Consider the following 25,242-nt stretch of genomic DNA (forward strand, 5'->3'; position numbering starts at 1 on the left):
ACAAAGATTACATAGTATACTGAATAAAAGTAGTCCTAGCTGATTCATCAATGTGGGTAGATTATTACACTAAGAAAGTTCCAGAAAGTCGAATTCTCACCAGCATAGAATATTCTGCCCATAATCAGTGGCTGTGATGCACTGTTGACTTCAGCAGTGTTCCTGGCTTAGCAGCAGATGACCTGCATCAGGAGTGCAGTAGAATACACAGAGCCGGTGGTTAGTCCATATGACATGTGACCTGGTGGGGGTAATGACTAACTGCACAGTCAGTTGCACATTGACTCAGTCTGTGATACAAGAATGTCACTCTTTTTCCTCTTTTCATCTTGTCAACATCCCTCCACTAGTTTATAAAAAAACATTACAATTATTTATTCATCTGTTTCTGATTTCAGATCCAAAGTGCTGAGGTGCCGCGCACTTTTATGTTTAAATAACCTTCTAACCTGCCTTGATGTATCAGATTTTGAAGGTGAAAAAGGTCTTTACAAAATGTGGGTAGACATTGCAACACTCAGATCAGGTATGTGCAGTTCATAATCTTATGATTATATATGGACTTGTGTAGTTGTGAAATATTAATATTATTGAAAACAGGAATTGAAATGTATAATTCAGAAGTCATTGAACAGACTTTGTAGTTAGTGCCTCCTTTATTGTGGATAAAGTATTTTTTTGTGGTAAAATTATATCCAAGTTGTTATTTCGTGTTCCAATACTTCTAAATAGTCAACAATATTTGGTAAAAGTAACATAATTCATTTTAACTTAGCATGATTCTGCAGAATTCTCAGTCTGATTGGTAGAATTAGTGTTACCACACCTGGAACATGTCTAAAGATCGCATTTTTTTATATGCAGTGCTTCAAAAACATGCCAGTCACGATAGTAATGTCTTAAAGTAAACCTTTAGATGTACACTTGAACACACAATTCCTCCTCAAGCATTATGTCTTGAACTATTCTCAATTGTTTCAGTAAGGTGTTTACTCATTACGGGAAACCACAATGTACAATCATATGACACTCTTATATTATGAAAATTTGGGGACTCTGTCAGATGATATTACATCCAATTATATTTATATTAGAGATTAGATTGATTATTCATTCCATAGACCCACAAAAGAGGGGATCCTCCTGTGTGTGGAACATGTCAAATTGCAACACTGTGTCCGCTGTTATTTATACAAATCCTGTTGGAGATTCCCAGGGAAATATATATAGGAACAGCAAAATTTCACATAAATGATTATGCAAAATTGCTAGTTTTCAATATATTAACATGGTATTCGGAGTTTCTATGAAATGCCGCAACATTTTATATTTTTCCTGTTCCCTTGTAAAAAGTTATAAATCTGAGGGAGCAGTTTACAAATATTGGTAACATAGTTATTGAATGTTGAAATTCGACACTTTTACACATAAATTTGTAGCAAAAATGATGCATTTTTAGATACCTTTAATGTGTTGCATAAATTAAACAGTATATTTTCATAATACGCTGCACAAGTATGAATGCAAAAGCTACTGAAGATGGCACTTCGTCTTTGCAAACACGTATATCAACATGGCATCTGCTCAGTTCGCTTCTATCATCAAATCGCAACACACGATATATGATGGTAATATCAAGTCACTCTGTTCACATTTTACAAACTGAAGAAGTTAAAATATATTTTCAGAACGTGGTCCACCACTGCTCATAAATTTTTGAATAACATCTCATGATTACCTGTGGACTGAAGTTAGTTGTTAACTAAAGAAATTTTGTCAGCAGCGCTTGTAAAGAATGCTAATGTACTTCAAATGAAGAAATTAAAAAATACTGTACAAGTAGTATGATGGTCTTATGGAACTGTATCATTGGGTCTACCAACTCTCACCTAAATTGCCAACTTTCAACTTAAACTAGACCTCAGACTGTGCAACAGATTAGGCTGTGACAAGTTTCATTCTCAAAACAATTAAATAGATATTGAAATGAATGTTCTTGATATTCTGTTTTACCTTCACAAATATGTTTGCATGACATAATGTCCTGTACTGGGATTAGGTAATAGTAAGAACTGAGCATGCACAGGGTTAATTTTCGTGTTTGTTAACCAAACAATGTTGTATCTTGTGGTTTTCATGTTTATACCTTTGTACATTGAAAATATGTAGTTTATTTGGTGCACCACATTAAATATCTCTAAAAGCACACTGTTTTCAGTAAGACTTGAACAAACAAAGGGGAAATGTGACCTAGCCTAATAAAACTGTAACTTTTATTTCAAGTTAAAAGCTTCACTATTGTTTGAAAGGGACTTTTGTTATCAAACCAGAAAACTTATGAAAAATGTGAGAGGATAAATATTTCAGGCAGAAACGAAGGAAATACTGTAACTCAGTGGGTTGCACCAACAAAATTAGCTTATGGCCAGATATCGAAAACAGTCTGTCTTAGTTATATTCTTGTTTTAGCTATAGGATGCTGGTGATTTACTCTATTAAAGTTGACATGCAAAGGGTGTTATGTATATCTGAACTGACAGGCCTCAGTCATGTAGATATTCTGAAAAATTTCAAATCCCTACATAATATAGTGACAAACCAGCTTTCCTTGCGTGCAGGAAATGTGAACATTTCCAGATGTCTTGTACTGTGGTGGTGTCTATATTAGACTCCTGACAGGTAGTCACAGAAGAGGAATTTGAAATCCAAATGCTGCATTTTTTTGAAAACTGTATATGATTGGTGAGTTATTTTTTCAGCAAGGGGACTACACCCTGCCTATCTAACCCATGTTAATTTAGGCAAGTAGTTGACCCATTTCTGAAAAAAACAATTTGTTGCAGGACCTTAATATTTTTACTGTATGTTACATGATGAAGAAGGGATTGGTTGGTAGGATATTTTCTGAGGCATCAAGGGATCACCAATTTAGTACTGGAGGCCAATGTGGAAGGTAAAAATCATAGAGGGAGACCAAAAGATGAATACACTAAGCAGATTCAGAAGGATATAGGTTGCAGTAGCTACTGGGAGATGAAGTAGTTTGCACAGGATAGAGTAGCATGGAGAGCTGCATCAAACCAGTCTCTGGACTGGAGACAACAACCTTAAGAAGTACTTTTTTAAATTTATTAACAAAAAATATTAAGTTTTTTCTGCAGAAATATTTTTTGTGAACTTTGTAATAGTGGAATATTAATGAATGTAGTACCAGAGGTGGCTTTTTATGTTATGCAGAGTCTCTGAAAATTTCATTCAGTTATCTTTGATAGTTTCTGATATAATGGGGCATATGTATTGAAAATTTTAGTTTGCGGGAAACTGACTTTAAAGAAAACAACTTTCGAAATTTGTTACTTATAGTTAGTTAATACTGTCCTGCTGTATATGAGGGCCCTTCTTAGACCTCTAGCAGGTCTTACAGCTTCTTTTTTTACCTTCCTGGATGTTTGTCTTGCTTCCTTGGCCATATTAGATGCATACCTGTCTGCATCGGCTATCCTCAGTTTATTGCAGTGTTGCAGCCCAGTAATCGCATTTTCACCAGAATTAATTCCCAGCTTTTTCAGTACCCAACACTTTCCAATATTACCACAACTGAATGTAATAACAGCATCATAAACTCCTAGTTTCATTGTGTGCATGCCTACAGATACAGTTTTAGGAAGATGGTTCCAAATTATGCTGTTGAAACATTCATTTGGGTTCTGTGTTTGCCCGTGCAGATTTTTCCTTGGGTCAGGATGAGACAAGTGTCTGAAAATAGTTTTAATTGCTGTAATAACAGCAGCAGGAAGAGAATGCTGTAAGATTCTCCAGTTGCATGAGCCCTATTGTATTTGCACCACGAATTTTCTCCTGATGGACACAATCCATGACATGGCTTATCATCAGTAGAGGACTTACAGAAGAATATGGCCCAAACATCTCTCTTCATTGCCTCCAGATTTTCTTTATTTCTCTTAATTGCTTGCCCATAGTATACCTGCAAGTTTTCTATTTCAGTTTTAGTTAACTGACCCTGTCTGGTCAACAATTTTCCATCTTCTAATTTTTTTCCTCTCATATAAACAGTTAGTTTTCTCAGCCTTGTTCCCAAATGTTTTTGAACATGGCCTACACATTCTATTTTGCTAATGATGGCATCTCCATATGGCTTAAGAGTTCACCGCATTGTTGTATGCCTTACTGTCACCATCACCCAAATATTTGGTGTAACGTACACCTCTTGTTTCTATGGAGCGAGAAATATTTATTGTACTCCATGAACTTCCATACCACCCTCTAAAATTAGCCACATAGTTCGTGTTCTTTATGTTCATTGACTTTACAACATTTGCAATATTTAGATATTATCTCCCCATCTAACATTTTACTGGTGTCTACACTTGTGGCAGTCACTACTCCATTCAGAGAAGGGAGTCCTCTTTTCGGCTAACTTCCGTAAAGTGCAGCTGCAATATCTGAACATCCATCGTTTTCTTCCACTGCTTCCCTAGCAGTCAGTTTCATGCTTACCTCACATACAGCTTTCTCTAATATTGCAGCCAGTTTTTCAAATTTGTTTCGTGGTTTATGTAAGTTCATCACTGAACAAAATCTTCTTCCTGCAGCCATGCCCTTGCCAATGGATCATAAAGCACAAACTAATCTAGTATTGATTTCATAAGGGCCACTTTCATCTGGTTTTGAAGAACTCATAAATGAAATCAAGCTGAGCATTTAGTGCAAATTAAATCTAAAGCAATTGCAAGGGCTTTTCTCCCACTGGCCTTCCAACATATTTTCACTCTCTGTGACTCACCACACTGTCTACATTGTACAAATTTAGAAATACATCTGATATTATTATAAATTTGAGACTGTTACTGCACCCCTTGTCACTTAAAGTAAATTTGTTGTAACGCTTTTGAAATGGTGAGAGCTTCTTTGATGAGGCACTTGTTCAAGAATTGAAATTAAAAACATCGTTGCCAGGTGACATAATCTTCTAAACTTGTTTCCTCTAAATTGTCGTTTCTTGAAAATGCCTTTACGCTTCGCCATCTTCAATAAACACAATGAAACACACGTAAACAAGCACTGCAAACATAAGTATAACAACTACTCGCAATCACACTTGAACAAAACTAACTGCATGTTTGAAAGTGTGTTGTTTACAAACAGCAGAAACAAAAGAATAGTGACTGTTGCATTCCAAGGATAGCCAACACACTCAGGAGTGGGGGGGGGGAAAAAAAAAAAAATCCCTAACGTGCAATGTAGGGGATATAAAGATCTAAAATATAGGCAGAAAAGTTGGCGTGGCACATGAACACATGGTAGGAAAAAGCTCTTTAAATGCTCGAATTTTATTTTATTTATTTATTTATTTAATTTTTTTTCCAGCAGAATCCGTTTCAGAGTACTTAAATAACACCTTAATCTATCGAAATATGATGAAAACTGAAAATCTGATTTTTTTCTACCTGAACAATGGTGTAGTTCCCTTAATAGGTTTAACATAAAATTCTTTTTCTTTTTTTTCCCAATAATGTAAAAAATTGGGATTTGATTTGACGTGTTCAAAATAAAAATATACTTAACACTTTTTTTAACAATCAGTTTTATTGGGTGTGCTAAAACAAAACATTACATGAAGAGAGTAGGGAACGGTCAGAACAAAAAGTATCAGGACAGAACATGGGTTTTTCAGGATGTTAAATGCACTGATGAGCCAAAACATTGACCACTGCGTAATAGCTTATTTGTCTATCTTTGGAACGAAATACATTACTGATTCTACATATAAGTGACACGACAGTTTGTTGGTAATTTGTGGAGCTGTGTGTCATTAAATGTCTACGCTCAGTTAATTTGTGTACACGATGATGGGAACCCAGATGGGTTCTGTAGGATTGACATTACCCAAATTTTGTCACTGAGACATCAATATTAGTTCACTATAGTGCTCCTGAAACCACTTGTAGCACGATTTTGGCTCCCAAGATGCAGACAGGTATACTGCTGAAAGATGACATCACCAACAGTGAAGACAAAGCATGTAGGGATGCACGTGGTTCATAGCTGTCGGCGTGTGCCTTCGATTAATACCACAGATTCCATGCAAGTGCAGAAGAATTTCTCTCATAGCATAATAGTGCTCCCACCAGCCCGCATCTGTGGCAAGCTGCACATTTAGAGCCGCCCACCTCGATGACAACATTTGTGGAGACGACCATCGACATGGCGTAGTAAAAATGTGATTTGCCCGAAGATCTGACATGTTTCTGTTCATTGATGGTCGAATTCCAATGGTCCTGTACTCATTGCAGCTGTAATTGATAATGTCGTTGAGTCAACATATGAACACACAGGGGTAGTCTGCTGCTGAGCTCCATCTTCAACAATGTGCTATGAATGGTGTGCTCCAAAACGCTTGGGTTTGCACCAGCATTGTGCTCTTTTGGCAGAGGTACCACAGATCAAAATCTATCCTACTTAACCTTCTGTTAAGAGTCATGGGCTTCCAACGATTCAGTGCCTAGTGGTAGTTTCACTTTCCTACTACCCCTTTCCATAGATGCTCACGATAGTAGTATGTGAACATTCAACCATCTTCACCATTTTAGAGAAATTTTATTCACAGGCTCTGCGTAATAGTAATCTGCCCTTTGTCAAAGTTGTTCATCTCAATGGCTTTCCCTTTTTGCAGTTCAGTCTTTGCTAGGGTGATCCCTGTCCATGTCTGCTCTGCTTACATACCTTTGTTACCACAACACATGCCTGCAATGCCACCAGACGGCATCCAATGCTTCAGTGGGCAGTGCTCATAATTTTTTTGGCTTACCAGTGTATTTTATGTGATTAAGTGAAACTATTAATGATCTACTAAGCTGAGCAAAATATGCAGAACTTTTAAAAGCTGAGGTTCGATTTTATTACATTACATAAAACTACAGTAATTGAGCAAGAAGGAAACTGAATAAATTTTTAAATTCCCAAAGAATGAAGACTCACTTGAGTACAATGAAATGTCGGGTACGATAATGAAGGTCAGTGCACCATACACTACAGCTGTTGTCTATCAGGCGTGCAAATAGTTGATATAAGTGAAGACATTTTCCAGATTATTCAAATGCTCAAAACTAAAACCACTTCCAAATTGAAGAAAGTGATGTTAGACAATGTAGTTTCACATACCTTGTTACCAGTGTTTTCTACGGCCTTTGAGTAAATATAATTTGCTTTCAGACATGCCGTTTTGATACGGAGAAGGAACATGTACATAAAAAGTGATGTTTTATGACAGTCCCTTGCAACATCAAATGATCGATTATGAATACTTCGTAACTTCTTTGGTGTAACAAAGCATTTATTTCAGGGACCATGCCACACAAAAATTGTTCGTATATTATATAGGAAATAGGGCAGATTCTGTTTTCACTGTGGTTCCAGAAGAACTGAAAAATTTGAAATACTTCCTTATGATACACTCCTTAGTTTTGTGAAAGAGTTAATGTCAATAATTTGTAACTTTTCACAAATGTTGTTGTGAAACATCAACTTCCTGGTAGATCACCCATTATTCACTTAAAGAAAAACCACCTTTCACGAAAAATGTAATCGATTGAGTGAGTGTCAGATGTTGTCCAAATGTCCTGGAATTCGGACATCAATAACTCTGGTAGAAAAGGAAGTATATAGTCAACTTGATGACATTACCAAGCTAGGAGGTCAGTTCTGTCCCATGACTTACTAATACTTCGCTCTTTTTATAATTTGGTAATACTTTTCTTATCTACGGATTTATACTTTAGTGAAAACTGAATTAAATAATGTCAGTCATGAAATATGTGGACTTGCTAGTGATGCTGTTCAGTTTTTATAGTACACCAGTTGCCTCTGAAAGAAAAATTGATATATTATGAAGTGTTGTTGAATGATTACTGCAAGTAAAGTTAAACTGAAAATGAATGTTTAAATTTTGAAAAGGTCTATGCAGTAAGAGTTTCTATACTCATTGTTTATTAAAAACTTATAATTCCTGTAATGTTATTATTTCCAAAAGATAATGGTTAATTCTTATGATTATATGCAATACGTACAGAATTTCCATTTGGTGGGATGAAATAAGATTGTTGTTGTTGTTGTTGTCTTCAGTCCTGAGACTGGTTTGATGCAGCTCTCCATGCTACTCTATCCTGTGCAAGCTGCTTCATCTCCCAGTACCTACTGCAACCTACATCCTTCTGAATCTGCTTAGTGTACTCATCTCTCGGTCTCCCTCTACGATTTTTACCCTCCACGCTGCCCTCCAACGCTAAATTTGTGATCCCTTGATGCCTCAAAACATGTCCTACCAACCGGTCCCTTCTTCTAGTCAAGTTGTGCCACAAACTTCTCTTCTCCCCAATCCTATTCAATACCTCCTCATTAGTTACGTGATCTATCCACCTTATCTTCAGTATTCTTCTGTAGCACCACATTTCGAAAGCTTCTATTCTCTTCTTGTCCAAACTACACTCCTGGAAATGGAAAAAAGAACACATTGACACCGGTGTGTCAGACCCACCATACTTGCTCCGGACACTGCGAGAGGGCTGTACAAGCAATGATCACACGCACGGCACAGCAGACACACCAGGAACCGCGGTGTTGGCCGTCGAATGGCGCTAGCTGCGCAGCATTTGTGCACCGCCGCCGTGAGTGTCAGCCAGTTTGCCGTGGCATACGGAGCTCCATCGCAGTCTTTAACACTGGTAGCATGCCACGACAGCGTGGACGTGAACCGTATGTGCAGTTGACGGACTTTGAGCGAGGGCGTATAGTGGGTATGCGGGAGGCCGGGTGGACGTACCGCCGAATTGCTCAACACGTGGGGCGTGAGGTCTCCACAGTACATCGATGTTGTCGCCAGTGGTCGGCGGAAGGTGCGCGTGCCCGTCGACCTGGGACCGGACCGCAGCGACGCACGGATGCACGCCAAGACCGTAGGATCCTACGCAGTGCTGTAGGGGACCGCACCGCCACTTCCCAGCAAATTAGGGACACTGTTGCTCCTGGGGTATCGGCGAGGACCATTCGCAACCGTCTCCATGAAGCTGGGCTACGGTCCCGCACACCGTTAGGCCGTCTTCCGCTCACGCCCCACACATCGTGCAGCCCGCCTCCAGTGGTGTCGCGACAGGCGTGAATGGAGGGACGAATGGAGACGTGTCGTCTTCAGCGATGAGAGTCGCTTCTGCCTTGGTGCCAATGATGGTCGTATGCTTGTTTGGCGCCGTGCAGGTGAGTGCCACAATCAGGACTGCATGCGACCGAGGCACACAGGGCCAACACCCGGCATCATGGTGTGGGGAGCGATCTCCTACACTGGCCGTACACCTCTGGTGATCGTCGAGGGGACACTGAATAATGCACGGTACATCCAAACCGTCATCGAACCCATCATTCTACCATTCCTAGACCGGCAAGGGAACTTGCTGTTCCAACAGGACAATGCACGTCCGCATGTATCCCGTGCCACCCAACGTGCTCTAGAAGGTGTAAGTCAACTACCCTGGCCAGCAAGATCTCCGGATCTGTGCCCCATTGAGCATGTTTGGGACTGGATGAAGTGTCGTCTCACGCGGTCTGCACGTCCCGCACGAACGCTGGTCCAACTGAGGCGCCAGGTGGAAATGGCATGGCAAGCCGTTCCACAGGACTACATACAGCATCTCTACGATCGTCTCCGTGGGAGAATAGCAGCCTGCATTGCTGCGAAAGGTGGATATACACTGTACTAGTGCCGACATTGTGCATGCTCTGTTGCCTGTGTCTATGTGCCTGTGGTTCTGTCAGTGTGATCATGTGATGTATCTGACCCCAGGAATGTGTCAATAAAGTTTCGCCTTCCTGGGACAATGAATTCACGGTGTTCTTATTTCAGTTTCCAGGAGTGTATTTATTGTCCATGTTTCACTTCCATACATGGCTACACTCCAAACAAATACTTTCAGAAACGACTTCCTGATACATAAATCTATATTCGATGTTAACAAATTTCTCTTCTTCAGAAACGCTTTCCTTGCCATTGCCAGTCTACATTTTATATCCTCTCTACTTCGACCATCATCAGTTATTTTACTTCCTAAATAGCAAAACTCCTTTACTACTTTAAGTGTCTCATTTCCTAATCTAATTCCCTCAGCATCACCCGATTTAATTTGACTACATTCCATTATCCTCGTTTTGCTTTTGTTGATGTTCATCTTATATCCTCCTTTCAAGACACTGTCCATTCCGTTCAACTGCTCTTCCAAATCCTTTGCCGTCTCTGAGAGAATTACAATGTCATCGGCGAACCTCAAAGTTTTTACTTCGTCTCCATGAATTTTAATACCTACTCCAAATTTTTCTTTTGTTTCCTTTACTGCTTGCTCAATATACAGATTGAATAACATCGGGGAGAGGCTACAACCCTGTCTCACTCCTTTCCCAACCACTGCTTCCCTTTCATGCCCCTCGACTTTTATGACTGCCATCTGGTTTCTGTACAAATTGTAAATAGCCTTTCGCTCCCTGTATTTTACCCCTGCCACCTTCAGAATTTGAGAAAGAGTATTCCAGTCAACATTGTCAAAAGCTTTCTCTATGTCTACAAATGCTAGAAACGTAAGTTTGCCTTTTCTTAATCTTTCTTCTAAGATAAGTCATAAGGTCAGTATTGCCTCACGTGTTCCAACATTTCGACAGAATCCAAACTGATCCTCCCCGAGGTCCGCATCTACCAGTTTTTCCATTCGTCTGTAAAGAATTCGCGTTAGTATTTTGCAGCTGTGACTTATTAAACTGATAGTTCAGTAATTTTCACATCTGTCAGCACCTGCTTTCTTTGGGATTGGAATTATTATATTCTTCTTGAAGTCTGAGGGTATTTCGCCTGTCTCATACATCTTGCTCACCAGCTGGTAGAGTTTTGTCATGACTGGCTCTCCCAAGGCCGTCAGTAGTTCTAATGGAATGTTGTCTACTCCGGGGGCCTTGTTTCGACTCAGGTCTTTCAGTGCTCTGTCAAACTCTTCACGCAGTATCGTATCTCCCATTTCGTCTTCATCTACATCCTCTTCTATTTCCATAATATTGTCCTCAAGTACATCACCCTTGTATAAACCTTCTATATACTCCTTCCACCTTTCTGCCTTCCCTTCTTTGCTTAGAACTGGGCTGCCATCTGAGCTCTTGATATTCATACACGTGGTTCTCTTCTCTCCAAAGGTCTCTTTAATTTTCCTGTAGGCAGTATCTATCGTACCCCTAGTGAGATAAGCTTCTACATCCTTACATTTGTCCTCTAGCCATCCCTGTTTAGCCATTTTGCACTTCCTGTCGATCTCATTTTTGAGACGTCTGTATTCATTTTTGCATGCTTCATTTACTGCATTTTTATATTTTCTCCTTTCATCAATTAAATTCAATATTTCTTCTGTTGCCCAAGGATTTCTAGCAGCGCTCGTCTTTTTACCTACTTTATCCTCTGCTGCCTTCACTACTTCATCCCTCAGAGCTACCCATTCTTCTTCTACGGTATTTCTTTCCCCTATTCCTGTCAATTGTCCCCTTATGCTCTCCCTGAAACTCTGTACCACCTCTGGTTCTTCCAGTTTATCCAGGTCCCATCTCCTTAATTTCCCACATTTTTGCAGTTTCTTCAGTTTTAATCTACAGGTCATAACCAATAGATTGTGGTCAGAGTCCACATCTGCCCCTGGAAATGCCCTACAGTTTAAAACCTGATTCATAAATCTCTGTATTACCATTATATAATCTATCTGATACCTTTTAGTATCTCCAGGGTTCTTCCACGTATACAACCTTCTTTCATGATTCTTAAACCAAGTGTTAGCTATGATTAAGTTGTGCTCTGTGCAAAATTCTACTAGGCGGCTGTCTCTTTCATTTCTTATCCCCAATCCATATTCACCTACTATGTTTCCTTCTCTCCCTTTTTCTACTGCCAAATTCCAGTCACCCATTACTATTAAATTTTCGTCTCCCTTCACTATCTGAACAATTTCTTTTATTTCATCGTATATTTCTTCAATTTCTTCATCTGCAGAGCTAGTTGGCATATAAACTTGTACTACTGTAGTAGGTGTGGGCTTCGTATCTATCTTGGCCACAATAATGCGTTCACTATGCTGTTTGTAGTAGCTTACCCGCATTCCTATTTTCCTATTCATTATTAAACCTACTCCTGCATTACCCCTATTTGATTTGGTGTTTTGTAACCCTGTAGTCACCTGACCAGAAGTCTTGTTCCTCCTGCCACCGAACTTCACTAATTCCCACTATATCTAACTTTAACCTATCCATTTCCCTTTTTAAATTTTCTAACCTACCTGCCCGATTAAGGGATCTGACATTCCACGCTCCGATCCGTAGAACGCCAGTTTTCTTTCTCCTGATAACGACATCCTCCTGAGTAGTCCCCGCCCGGAGATCCGAATGGGGGACTATTTTACCTCCGGAATATTTTACCCAAGAGGATGCCATCATCATTTAATCATACAGTAAAGCTGCATGTCCTCGGGAAAAATTACGGCTGTAGTTTCCCCTTGCTTTCAGCCGTTCGCAGTACCAGCACAGCAAGGTCGTTTTGGTTAATGTTGCAAGGCCAGATCAGTCAATCATCCAGACTGTTGCCCCTGCAACTACTGAAAAGGCTGCTGCCCCTCTTCAGGAATCACACGTTTGTCTGGCCTCTCAACAGATACCCCTCCATTGTGGTTGCACCTACGGTACGGCGATCTGTATCGCTGAGGCACGCAAGCCTCCCCACCAACGGCAAGGTCCATGGTCCATGGTTCATGGGGGGGTGAAATAAGATATGGTTTTTTATTTGAGCTAACCAATGATTCAGGGAATGAGAAGCAATATGCTACAAGCAATGAATTTGCTGCCAAGTTGTTATATGTTTCCTTATAATAGTCTGGATATAATGTAATTCTCTGTCCAACATTCAGAACAGTAAAACACAAAGGTGTTGTGCGTACATTTTTTGCTGCTGTTAAGTATTTCTTATTAATTATGATTGACCTTGTCAGTTGGGGAAGACAATGACGAACAATTCAAGAACTATACCAGGCTGCGGTGGTTGTGCGGTTCTAGGCACTGCAGTCTGGAACCGCGGGACTGCTATGGTCGCAGGTTCGAATCCTGCCTCGGGCATGGATGTGTGTGATGTCCTTAGGTTAGTTAGGTCATCAGTCCCCTAGAACTTAGAACTACTTAAACCTAAGGTTTTAAGTCCCATAGTGCTCAGAGCCATTTGAACCAAGAACTATAAAGTATGTGGTTATGTTTTTACTGCTCGTTGATATTCAGCAGGAAACTCTTGTAGCAGTATGTGGATGTTTGCCTGCTAACTATTAATGAGGCTTATTGGAAGTTAGAACAACAGTACACTGGCCATATATAACTGTGTATTATTGGAGAGTTGTGAAAAGTGAAAATAAAAAACTGTGAAACGCAACTCTGCGTCTGTCGGCAACATTATTTACAGTGGTCAGTGTCCAAATTACAAACCCCATTTTTCAGCCAGTGTAGCAAAACAATATGTCGACACTGAGGACAACAAACGAAGAAATAAATAAAGCAAACTAGGTGAACTGCTACAAGGTAGCTTTCTGCTGAAGACATAGATACATTGCTGACCCAAACTATTGACCACTGCTCACAGCCAGACCGTTGACTGCTCCTCAAAGGAGAAGGAATGCTGCCTGGTGGTATTGTGGGCTGTTGATGTGTCAAAGTAAGTTTAAGAACGGAGCAAAGCCAACAATACGGGCTGACATATCGACTTTGACAAAGGCCAGATTGTTAAGGCCCAGTGCCTTGAAATGAACATCTCTGAAACGGCAAAGCTGTTGACATCCAAGTGTCGTGGGTGTCTATGAAAACTGGTTGGAGGAAAGATAAACTGGGAGTATGTGACAAGGTGTTAGACGTCCACACCTTGTCACAGAATGTGGAAGTCGGAGGTTTGACTGCTCTGTAAAGCAGGATAAGGAGTTATTTATGACAGGTCTGATGAAAGAGCACAGTCTTGTTGCAGGCAGTAGTATTTTGGAAGACACCGCATAGTAAACATTATTGAAAATGGGATTTTGCAGAAGATAAACCCCCATGTTTTGACCCGATGAAACACTCAGTTATAATTGCAGTGAGCAATGGGATCATGGAGATAGGATCATGAAAGGGTGGAAAAGAGTTGCATGGTGAAACAAATTCTTTGCTGCACCAGGTTGATGCTCATGTCCAGATACACCTTCATCCATGCAAATAGGTGCTCAAAAATGCAGGCTGGAGGAGCAGCATTCAGCTTTGCGGGACATGCACCTGTGCTTCCTGGGACCTGTGGCAGCAATCAAAGGCATAGTGACAGCTGTGGACTATGTGAACATGATTGCAAACCATCTTCATTCTTTCTCACCTTTCCTGACAAGGAAGGAATCTCCCAGCTGGCTAACTGTCCTTGTCAGAAAGCCATAATCATACTACAGTGGTGTGAGAAACATTGTTGTGAATTCTCTTTGTTGTCTTAGCTACAAAATTCACCTGATAGAATCGCCGCTGTGTTGCATTCTGTAGGTGGCTGAAGATGCTATTAAACAGGTGCTAATAATATGTTGGCTTGTTAGTGTTTAAAGACAGGTTGCTCAATCAAATTCCTAAATAGTTTTAGAAAAAATAGTTTTCTGTTCATTTAACACTCTTCAGATTGCTAGCAATAGTGTACTGTGGGTATCTTTAAAAGTTTCAGTTGAACCAGTGTGTACATGTTGATGATTCTTGTTTCCTTCAGATTCCAATGACGCTACATTGATGGAAGCTGTAACAGCTGCTATGCGAGCAATCCTTCAAAAATCTGCACCACTTGCACCCAGTTGTTTTAAGGATATGACCCAGTCGGATTTGAAGGTAAATGCCTGAAATGCTACTCACATTTTTTGTAGTGTTATTTTAATTAATATTTCATGTCTAACTTCTAAAAACTTTCACTGTCACTCTCATGTTTTATAAGTGCCAAGAATTTGTGTACTTCCTGTTAACTTCTGGCACTGCATGTCTTTGAGGCATAAAGTGTTTGCGCCGACATATTGTCAAATGATAGATGTACAACAGGGCGTATACAACCCAGGAGATCCGGGAAAAACCAGTGAATTTTTTCATCTGGGAGAAAACTGCGAAATTCCTGGGAATTGTTTAGAATTCTGAGAATTTTCCATTTAGTTTTCAGTTAAATTTTTGTGAGTTTGACTTGTAAGAAACAATACTCTAACAAAGGAGATTACTGTATCCGCTATTGCAGAATAATACTGCAGCAACAAAACATGAACGAGCGAGGAGAGAAAAGAAAATAAAACTCAAGTTTCAAAGGAAATTTGCTGTATACAGCAACAAAACACAGTGTTCATACAAGCGTCTGCCAACAGCAAAGTGTGTCAAAGGCTTTAGGAAGAAAATGCAATGCTTCATAACAAAAAGTTGCTTCCGATGAGCGTGACGTGACAACTGTTTAAATTAGGTTGCTTTGAACAGTTGTGGGCAGGCCGTTGTGCATGCGCAGATGAGCTGCTTATGACTAGTACCTTCTCCCACATCTGGTTTCAGAAGTGTGGCTGGGCGCCACTATCTACTATTACCCCAGTTCGGAAATATAGTAAATCCGGGGCTGATGCACAGAGCAGTCAGAGTTGTTGTGGGGAGAAGGGTCGTCTCCACGTGACCTGTGTTTACGTTCAGTGTTTTGTTGTTTCCTCTTCTTTTATTGCTCTCAAGTTAAATGATGATAAAATTAATTTTTGTGGCCGGGAGCTATCAAATGAATTAAAATATGTTTGCATAATTACGGAAGGCTAAAATATGTTACGGGCTTCAGATTTTATTTCCACCTTTCTGACATTCGAGCATTAATCGCCTTGCAGAACAGTGAAGTTATTTTTGTCGGTTTGCTAAAGAGATTGGGCTTTTATTAATCTTTTCTGCTAAAGCAGTCAGTTTATTTGAAACGAAGTGTTTAATTTCAAACTATTGGCTAGTTTCAGCTGTTTGCCGATTTCAAGTGGCTTTATGCCATAATAAAGAACCAAACATGAGATAATACAATATTGGTGATCCAAGAAAATTCACATCGAAATTTAGACAAACAAATGTGCACTTCAAACCGAATTATGCATTTTAGTGTGGTTCATGAAATTTCGATGCTTTGAAGTATCCTCTGGTATCTTGTTTCTTTTATGACATAATATAAGATCTTTTAATGTTTTACATGAATGAACATGTGGGCTTCCTGCGTCATCCTAGCTGCGCAAGTGCGGTGACACCTGTAATATGACCCTCTCTTGCAACTGCTGCTAACAAGTCGCAGGAAAATATTGTGAATGGTAGTTCGAAAAGTGTTACATTCAAAGCAAATTTCCTTTTACGCAAGATGAACTATGTGCAAGAATGTACAATAAATCTCTGAAATAACAAAGCGTCTGACTCTCATTTGAAAACTCTAAGAGTACAACCATTTAGAAGAATTTTGAGCACAGAAGATCAGACATTTATGTCGTTACTAAACATTTTACTGGCACATTTGTATGATGTATCTTAAAGTGCACAAAAAAAGCTTAACATACATGTGAAGCTGGCAGAAAGCAAAGGGAAGGATTGAGAAGAATGGGGGAAAGAAATACAGTAGAAGAAGAATGGGTAGCTTTGAGAAACGAAGTAGTGAAGGTAGCAGAGCAACAAGTAGGTAAAAAGACGAGAGATAACAGAAATCCTTGGGTAACAGGAGAGATATTGAATTTAATTGATGAAAGGAGAAAATATAAAAATGCAGTAAATGAAGCAGGCAAAAAAGGAATACAAACATCTCAAAAACAAGATCGACAGGAAGTGCAAAATGGCTAAGCAGGGATGGCTAGAGGACAAATGTAAGGATGTAGAAGCTTATCTCACTAGGGGTAAGATAGATACTGCTTACAGGAAAATTAGAGACCTTTGGAGAAAAGAGAACCACTTGTACGAATAACAAGAGCTCAGATGGAACCCAGTTCTAAGCAAAGAAGGGAAAGCAGAAAGGTGGAAGGAGTATGTAGAGGGTCTATACAATGGCGATGTACTTGAGGACAATATTATGGAAATGGAAGAGGATGTAGGTGAAGATGATATGGGAGATACGATACTGCGTGAAGAGTTTGACAAAGCACTGAAAGACCTGAGTCAAAACAAGGCCCCGGGAGTAGACAACATTCCATTAGAACTACTGACGGCCTTGGGAGAGCCAGTCCTGGCAAAACTCTACCATCTGGTGAGGAAGATGTATGAGACAGGCAAAGTACCCTCAGACTTCAAGAAGGATATAACAACTGCAATTCCAAAGGAAGCAGGTTTTGACAGAAGTGAAAATTATCGAACTATCAGTTTAATAAGTCACAGCTGCAAAATACTAACACGAATTCTTTATAGACAAATGGAAAAACTGGTAGAAGCTGACGTCGGGGAAGATAAGTTTGGATTCCATAGAAATATTGGAACACGTGAGGCAATGCTGACCCTATGACTTATCTTAGAAAATAGATTAAGAAAAGGCATACCTACATTTCTAGCATTGGTAGACATAGAGAAATCTTTTGACAATGTTGACTGGAATACTCTCTTCCAAATTCTAAAGGTGGCAGGGCTAAAATACAGGGAGCAAAAGGCTATTCACAACTTGTACAGAAACCAGATGGCAGTTATAAGAGATGAGGGGCATGAAAGGGAAGCAGTGGTTGGGAAGGGAGTGAGACAGGGTTGTAGCCTATCCCCAGTGTTATTCAATCTGTGTATTGAGCAAGCAGTAAAGGAAACAAAAGAATTAAAATCCATAGAGAAGAAATAAAAACTTTGAAGTTTGTTGATGACATCGTAATTCTGCCAGAGACAGAAATGGACCTGGAAGAGCAGTTGAACAGAATGGACAGTGTCTTGAAAGGAGGATATAAGATGAACATCAACAAAAGCAAAATGAGGATAATGGACTGTAGTCAAATTAAGTCGGGTGGTGCTGAAGGAATTAGATTAAAAAACGAGACACTTACAGTAGTAAATGAGTCTTGCTATTTGGGGAGCAAAACAACTGATGGTGGTTGAAGTAGACAAGATATGAAATGTAGATTAGCAATGGCAAGGAAAGTGTTTTTAAAGAAGAGGAATTTAACATCGATTGTAGATTTAAGTGTCAGGAAGTCATTTCTGAAAGTTTTTGTATGGAGTGTAGCCATGTATGGAAGTGAAACATGAAGATGAATAATTTTGACGAGAAGAGAATATAAGCCTCCGAAATGTGGTGTTACAGAAGAATGCTGAAGATTATATGCCTAGATCACATAACTAATGAGGAGGTATTGAACAGAATTGGGGAGAAGAGTGGTTTGTGGCACAACTTGACTAGAAGGAGGGATCGGTTGGTAGGACATGTTCTGAGGCATCAAGTGATCACCAATTTAGTATTGGAGGGCAGTGTGGAGGGTAAAAATTTGTAGAGGGAGACCAAGAGATGAATACGCTAAGCAGATTCAGAAGGTTGTAGGTTGCAGTAGGTACTGGGAGATGAAGAAGCTTGCACAAGATAGAGTAGCATGGAGAGCTGCATCAAACCACTCTCTCAACTGACGACGACGACGACGACAACATCGTATGTGGAAGCTTAGCTTCTATTCCAGCTTATTAATCTTGGAGACCGATATTATATATGAATCCTATGTATATTAATTTAAACCATTAACTTTTCTTATTTGTGTGTTCACGGTACTTGAGAGTGATCTTGATATTGGCTGACTACTTCAATTGTCCTGTGCTGTCATCAGCTGTGAGTGGCTTACAAAAGCGCATCGCAACTCAATTTCAATGCTTCAGAAAGTAATGTGCGGTATTTAGTGGAATTTGAATTTATACCTTTGTAATGCAAAAATATAAAGCATACATATTGGTGCGCATCAAAGGTCTTTCAGAACGTGTTTTGCACCCTCTGAGTTTTGTTTTCTAAAGTGCTGGGAAATTCTATGTCAGTATATAAAACCATAAACATGCAAAGGATTGTCAACTTATACAGTGCCAAGGGAGAGTATACGGTCACTTAACGAGGAAAAAGTGTATTTTTAACCGGGAAATCCGAGAATTCTTTTTTCCTTGTCAACGTATACACCCTGTACAAGATGTGATTACAAAAATCGAACTTACTGTTTTTTGGGAAAGAATTTTCCTATTCATCTTGTGATCACCCTCCCCTGTTCAACCTTGTGGCAAGAACTCACAAAGCCCTATGCTTTTAAATTATTGAAGAACACAATAAGCATAACCTTTACATTTAACAACATTGTTTAGATTTTTGCAGTCCTGTTGTTCCAAATTTTTCTGCTGGGACGATTGGGCTTAATGTTTCAGTGTCATGTAAATAAACCCATGTTTCATTCCTGATCCACTTGCATTTTCCACTGTTGCTGTTCAAAGTTCAATTATTTCTAAATAGATTTTATGTTGGATGCACATCTAAAATTTTTACTGTTGGCAACAGGACTGCATATCATATTAGGCTAACACACTACATATACTGTTCAGTCACCTTTACCAACACAACAGTGAAAAAATTGCACAAATCAGACTAATACAACAAGCAAAAACACAGAATTCTCTGTTAGCTTTTGAACAAGCCTTGTACCATTGGTAACATTAAAATTGCAAGCTGACAGAAATGGACTATAAATGGGAAACTACAAAGAATTGTTGATGGTGTACAGCAACCAGCCACAAATTGGTTTTAGATTACTGTATTCAAAAACTCCAATTACTGAATTTGAATCTTTTACAAATCATTGGTAGATGGTTTTTTCATGTATTCATCAATGCATATTCTACTTTGGATTCCTGTGTTGTCTGTTGTTGTGGTTTTCAGTCCTAAGACTGGTTTGATGCAGCTCTCCATGCTTGTCTATCCTGTGCAAGCTTCTTCATCTCCCAGTACCTACTGCAACCTACATCCTTCTGAATCTGCGTAGTGTATTCATCTATTGTCTCTCTATACGATTTTTACCCTCCACGCTGCCGTCCAATACTAAACTGGTGTTCCCTTGATGCCTCAAAACATGTCCTACCAGCCGATCCCTTCTACTAGTCAAGTTGTGCCACAAATTTCTCTTCTCCCCAATACTTTTCAATACTTCATTAGTTATGTGATCTACCCATCTAATCTTCAGCATTCTTCTGTAGCACCACATTTCGAAAGCTTCTTTTCTCTTCTTGTCCAAACTATTTATCATCCATGTTTCTCTTCCATACATGGCTACACTCCACACAAATACATTCAGAAACTACTTCCTGACATTTAAATCTATACTCGATGTTAACAAATTTCTCTTCTTCAGAAATGCTTTCCTTGCCATTGCCAGTCTACATTTTATATCCTCTCTACTTTGACCATCATCAGTTACTTTGCTCCCCAAATAGCAAAACTCTTTTACTACTTTGTGTCTCATTTCCTAATCTTAATTCCCTCAGCATCACTCGACTTAATTCGACTACATTCCATTATCCTCATTTTGCTTTTGTCGATGTTCATCTTATATCCTCCTTTCAAGACACTATCCATTCCGTTCAACTGCTCTTCCAAGTTCTTTGCTGTCTGACAGAATTGCAATGTCATTGGCGAACCTCAAAGTTTTTATTTCTTCTCCCTGGATTTTAATACCTACTCCGAATTGTTCTTTTGTTTCCTTTACTGCGTGCTCAATATACAGATTGAATAACATTGGGGAGAGGCTACAACCCTGTCTCACTCCCTTCCCAACCCCTGCTTCCCTTTCATGTCCTTCCACTCTTATAACTGCCATCTGGTTTCTGTACAAATTGTAAATAGCATTTCACTCCCTGTATTCTACCCATGCCACCTTTAGAATTTGGAAGAGAGTATCCAGTCAACATTGTCAAAAGCTTTCTCTAAGTCTACAAATGCTAGGGACGTAGGTTTGCCTTTCCTTAATCTTTCTTCTAAGATAAGTCATGAGGTCAGTATTGCCTCACGTGTTCCAATATTTCTATGGAATCCAAACTGATCTTCCCCGACGTCAGCTTCTACCAGTTTTTCCATTTGTCTATAAAGAATTCGTGTTAGTATTTTGCAGCTGTGACTTATTAAACTGATAGTTCGATAATTTTCACTTCTGTCAAAACCTGCTTCCTTTGGAATTGCAGTTGTTATATCCTTCTTGAAGTCTGAGGGTACTTTGCCTGTCTCATACATCTTCCTCACCAGATGGTAGAGTTTTGCCAGGACTGGCTCTCCCAAGGCCGTCAGTAGTTCTAATGGAATGTTGTCTACTCCCGGGGCCTTGTTTTGACTCAGGTCTTTCAGTGCTTTGTCAAACTCTTCACGCAGTATCGTATCTCCCATATCATCTTCACCTACATCCTCTTCCATTTCCATAATATTGTCCTCAAGTACATCGCCATTGTATAGACCCTCTACATACTCCTTCCACCTTTCTGCTTTCCCTTCTTTGCTTAGAACTGGGTTCCATCTGAGCTCTTGTTATTCGTACAAGTGGTTCTCTTTTCTCCAAAGGTCTCTCTAATTTTCCTGTAAGCAGTATCTATCTTACCCCTAGTGAGATAAGCTTCTACATCCTTACATTTGTCCTCTAGCCATCCCTGCTTAGCCATTTTGCACTTCCTGTCGATCTTGTTTTTGAGACGTTTGTATTCCTTTTTTGCCTGCTTCATTTACTGCATTTTTATATTTTCTCCTATCATCAATTAAATTCAATATCTCTCCTGTTACCCAAGGATTTGTGTTATCTCTCGTCTTTTTACCTACTTGATGCTCTGCTACCTTCACTACTTCGTTTCTCAAAGCTACCCATTCTTCTTCTACTGTATTTCTTTCCCCCATTCTTGCCAATTGTTCCCTTATGCTCTCCCTGAAACTCTGTACAAGCTATGGTTTAGTCAGTTTATCCAGGTCCTATTTCCTTAAATTCCTACCTTTTTGCAGTTTCTTCAGTTTTAATCTACACTTAATAACCAATAGATTGTGGTCAGAGTCCACATCTGCCCCAGGAAATGTCTTACAATTTAAAACCTGGCTCCTAAATCTCTGTCTTACCATTATATAATCTATCTGAAATCTGTCAGTATCTCCAGGCTTCTTCCATGTATACAATCTTCTTTTATGATTCTTGAACCAAGTGTTAGCTATGATTAGGTTGTGCACTGTGCAAAATCCCACCAGGCGGCTTCCTCTTTAGTTTCTTACCCCCAATCCATATTCACCTACTATGTTTCCTTCTCTCCCTTTTCCTATTGACGAATTCCAATCACCCATGACTATTAAATTTTTATCTCCCTTCACTATCTGAATAATTTCTTTTATTTCATCATACATTTCTTCAATTTCTTCGTCATGTGCAGAGCTAGTAGGCATATAAACTTGTACTACTGTGGTAGGCGTGGGCTTCGTAACTATCTTGGCCGCAATAATGCGTTCAGTATGCCGTTTGTAGTAGCTTACCCACATTCCTATTTTCCTATTCATTATTGAACCTACTCCTCCATTATCCCTATTTGATTTGGTGTTTATAAACCTGTAGTCACCTGACCAGAAGTCTCGTTCCGCCTGCCACCAAACTTTACTAATTCCCACTAGATCTAACTTTAACTTATCCATTTCCCTTTTTAAATTTTCTAACCTGCCTGCTCGATTAAGGGATCCCCGCCCGGGGATCCATATGGGGGACTATTTTACCTCCAGAAGTTTTACCCAAGAGGCCGCCATCATCATTTAACCATACAGTAAAGCTGCATGCCCTCAGGAAAAATTATGGCTGTAGTTTCCCCTTGCTTTCAGCCGTTCGCAGTACCAGCACAGCAAGGCCGTTTTGGTTAGTGTTACAAGGCCAGATCAGTCAATCATCCAGACTGTTGCCCCTGCAACTACTGAAAAGGCTGCTGCCCTCTTCAGGAACCACACGTTTGTCTGGGCTCTCAACAGATACCCCTCCATTGTGGTTGCACCTACGGTACGGCTATCTGTCGCTGAGGCATGCAAGCCTCCCCACCACCGGCAAGGTCCATGGTTCATGGAGGGGGGGGGATTCCTGTGAGTTTCCATGAAATGTTCATCTGGCACTTTTGTATTCGCAGTTTCCTTGCAAAGAAACACAAAATTCGTTGTGTGCACCACATGTGGTACTCATTGAAAATTCGTTCTGTGACCAAAAGAAAGCGGTTTACAATGCAGTGCAACATTTGTGAGTGTGAAAGTACAAACATTCTTGAGATTGTGTTTCATTGCAAGAAAACAGCTAATACAAATGTGCCAGATGGACATTTCATGGTAACTCATTGGGAAACACTGTACAATCTGTATTGATGAAAGCATGAAAAAAACTATTTGATGACGAATTGTAAAAAATTTGAAACCAGTACGGTACTTTATTCAAAAAGTAAACTAAAACCAATTTGTGGCTGGTTGCTGTACACCATCAATAATTTATTTTATGTAACAGCCACCGTCTCCCACCATGTCTATGTATGACAAAATTTCAATGACACAGACTGCAGTGTAGAAGTCGGCAAATGAAATGGTGAGAACTAAGCAAGGTGCATAAGATCTGCAAGGCTTGATACTGAGTGTGGTATAAGGAGCAGAGAAAAAGAACGTGACATACAGACGAATGTTACAATCAAATTTTACAAGAGTAGTGGTGGAAGAATATGAAGAAAAAGAACTGAAAAGAGGACACATCAATGAAAAAGGATGTACAAAAACAAACATCATAGAACAGGAGCTTCTGAGGAATCAGAATGAGGCAAGGAAATTTTATGGGAAAATAAATGCTGTCTGGAAACCTTCCGTGAAAAAACTAGCTTAATATAGAACGAAACAGGAAAGTTATAATTAACAGGAAATAGATCTGTGAGAGATGGTGCTAATATTATAATTAACTCCTCCATTCCAGAATGATACCAAGAGATATGTTAGTATACAGGGGTTAAATGACTCGGATGAAAATACTGGCCCACCACTTCTGGAAGAGATAAGAATTGCTTTGGAGAAATTGAAGAACAATATATCACCAGGGACTTATAATATAACAGCGAAAATGTTCAAGGATGGTGGCAGTTGGAACAGCTTCTCCAAAAACTGGTGATTTCAATACAGGATGAGGGGAACATTTCCCAGCAATGAAGGGAAATAATTATATACCCTGTATACAAGAAACAAGATGTGTGGGAATGTGAAAACTGTTCAGGAATTATGCTACGAAACATAGGATAAAAAGTATTCTCCAACATACTATTTGACCGTCTACTCCCAGTTGTTCAGAGCGAGAGTGAGATTGGCTCATACCAACGAGGATTTCACTCGGAGAAATCAGAAATAGATAAGATCTTCACCTTAAGGAAAGTTTTAGAAAAAACAATTGAACTCAGGGTTGGCATGTATCACCTTTTCGTCAACTGCAAGTCAGTACCTAATAATGTAGACAAAGAGAAACTGTACCGTGCTCTGGCTGAACTAGGAACTCCTGGAAAATTGTTAATGCTTGTGAGAATGACAGTGAATGTGGTACACAGTTATGGAAGGACAGAAGGAATGGCATCTAGTCCACTAGATAAATGAGATGGTGCAAGGCAAGTACATGCATTGGTGTGTCTCCTTTTTAATGTTGCTTTGAGGAAAATTGAGGGACACAAATCTGCTGTACAGGGGAACAATCTTTTTATAAATCATTGCAAGTACTAACTTATGCAGATGATGTGGATACAGTTGCAAAAACTAGGAAGACAATGAAGGAGACATTTGTTGCAGCTAGGAAAGCGTTAGAGGAGAATATGCTCCTTCACTAATATTGAGTGATTATACCTTTGAGAGAGGTGAGCACTTTAAATATGAGGAATCGACAATCACTCACTGAAACTATATTTCTAATAAAAGTAAATGGAGAGTAATAGCAGCTGACAGTCTTTATTTTGTTTTAAAAAGCAAAAATGAAAAAAACTCTTTTTTTTCCTCAAAGCTCTCAACTTTTTTATAAAGGTCCACCTATTAGAAGAATAGTGAAATTAGCCAGATTGAGATGTATGGAGCGCATGGCATGGCATGGAGGAGTGATATAGAAGTAACTATAAGGATATTAGATGAAAATCCCTTGGTTTAAAGAGGACAGTTTGGCCAAGTACCAG

General features: G+C 39.5%; 1 protein-coding gene across 1 annotated transcript in view; it reads left to right on the forward strand.

The window, feature by feature from the left end:
* The window catches only part of LOC126353832 (HEAT repeat-containing protein 3), a 233,724-nt gene that overhangs the window by 196,736 nt on the left and 11,746 nt on the right, over positions 1-25,242 (forward strand). The window contains exons 10-11 of the mRNA XM_050002965.1: positions 399-526; positions 14,831-14,946. Of these exons, the coding sequence (XP_049858922.1) occupies positions 399-526; positions 14,831-14,946 (244 nt within the window). The remainder of the gene's footprint in view (positions 1-398; positions 527-14,830; positions 14,947-25,242) is intronic.

Source organism: Schistocerca gregaria, chromosome 3, assembly GCF_023897955.1.
Source record: "Schistocerca gregaria isolate iqSchGreg1 chromosome 3, iqSchGreg1.2, whole genome shotgun sequence".
NCBI classification, from domain to species: domain Eukaryota; kingdom Metazoa; phylum Arthropoda; class Insecta; order Orthoptera; family Acrididae; genus Schistocerca; species Schistocerca gregaria.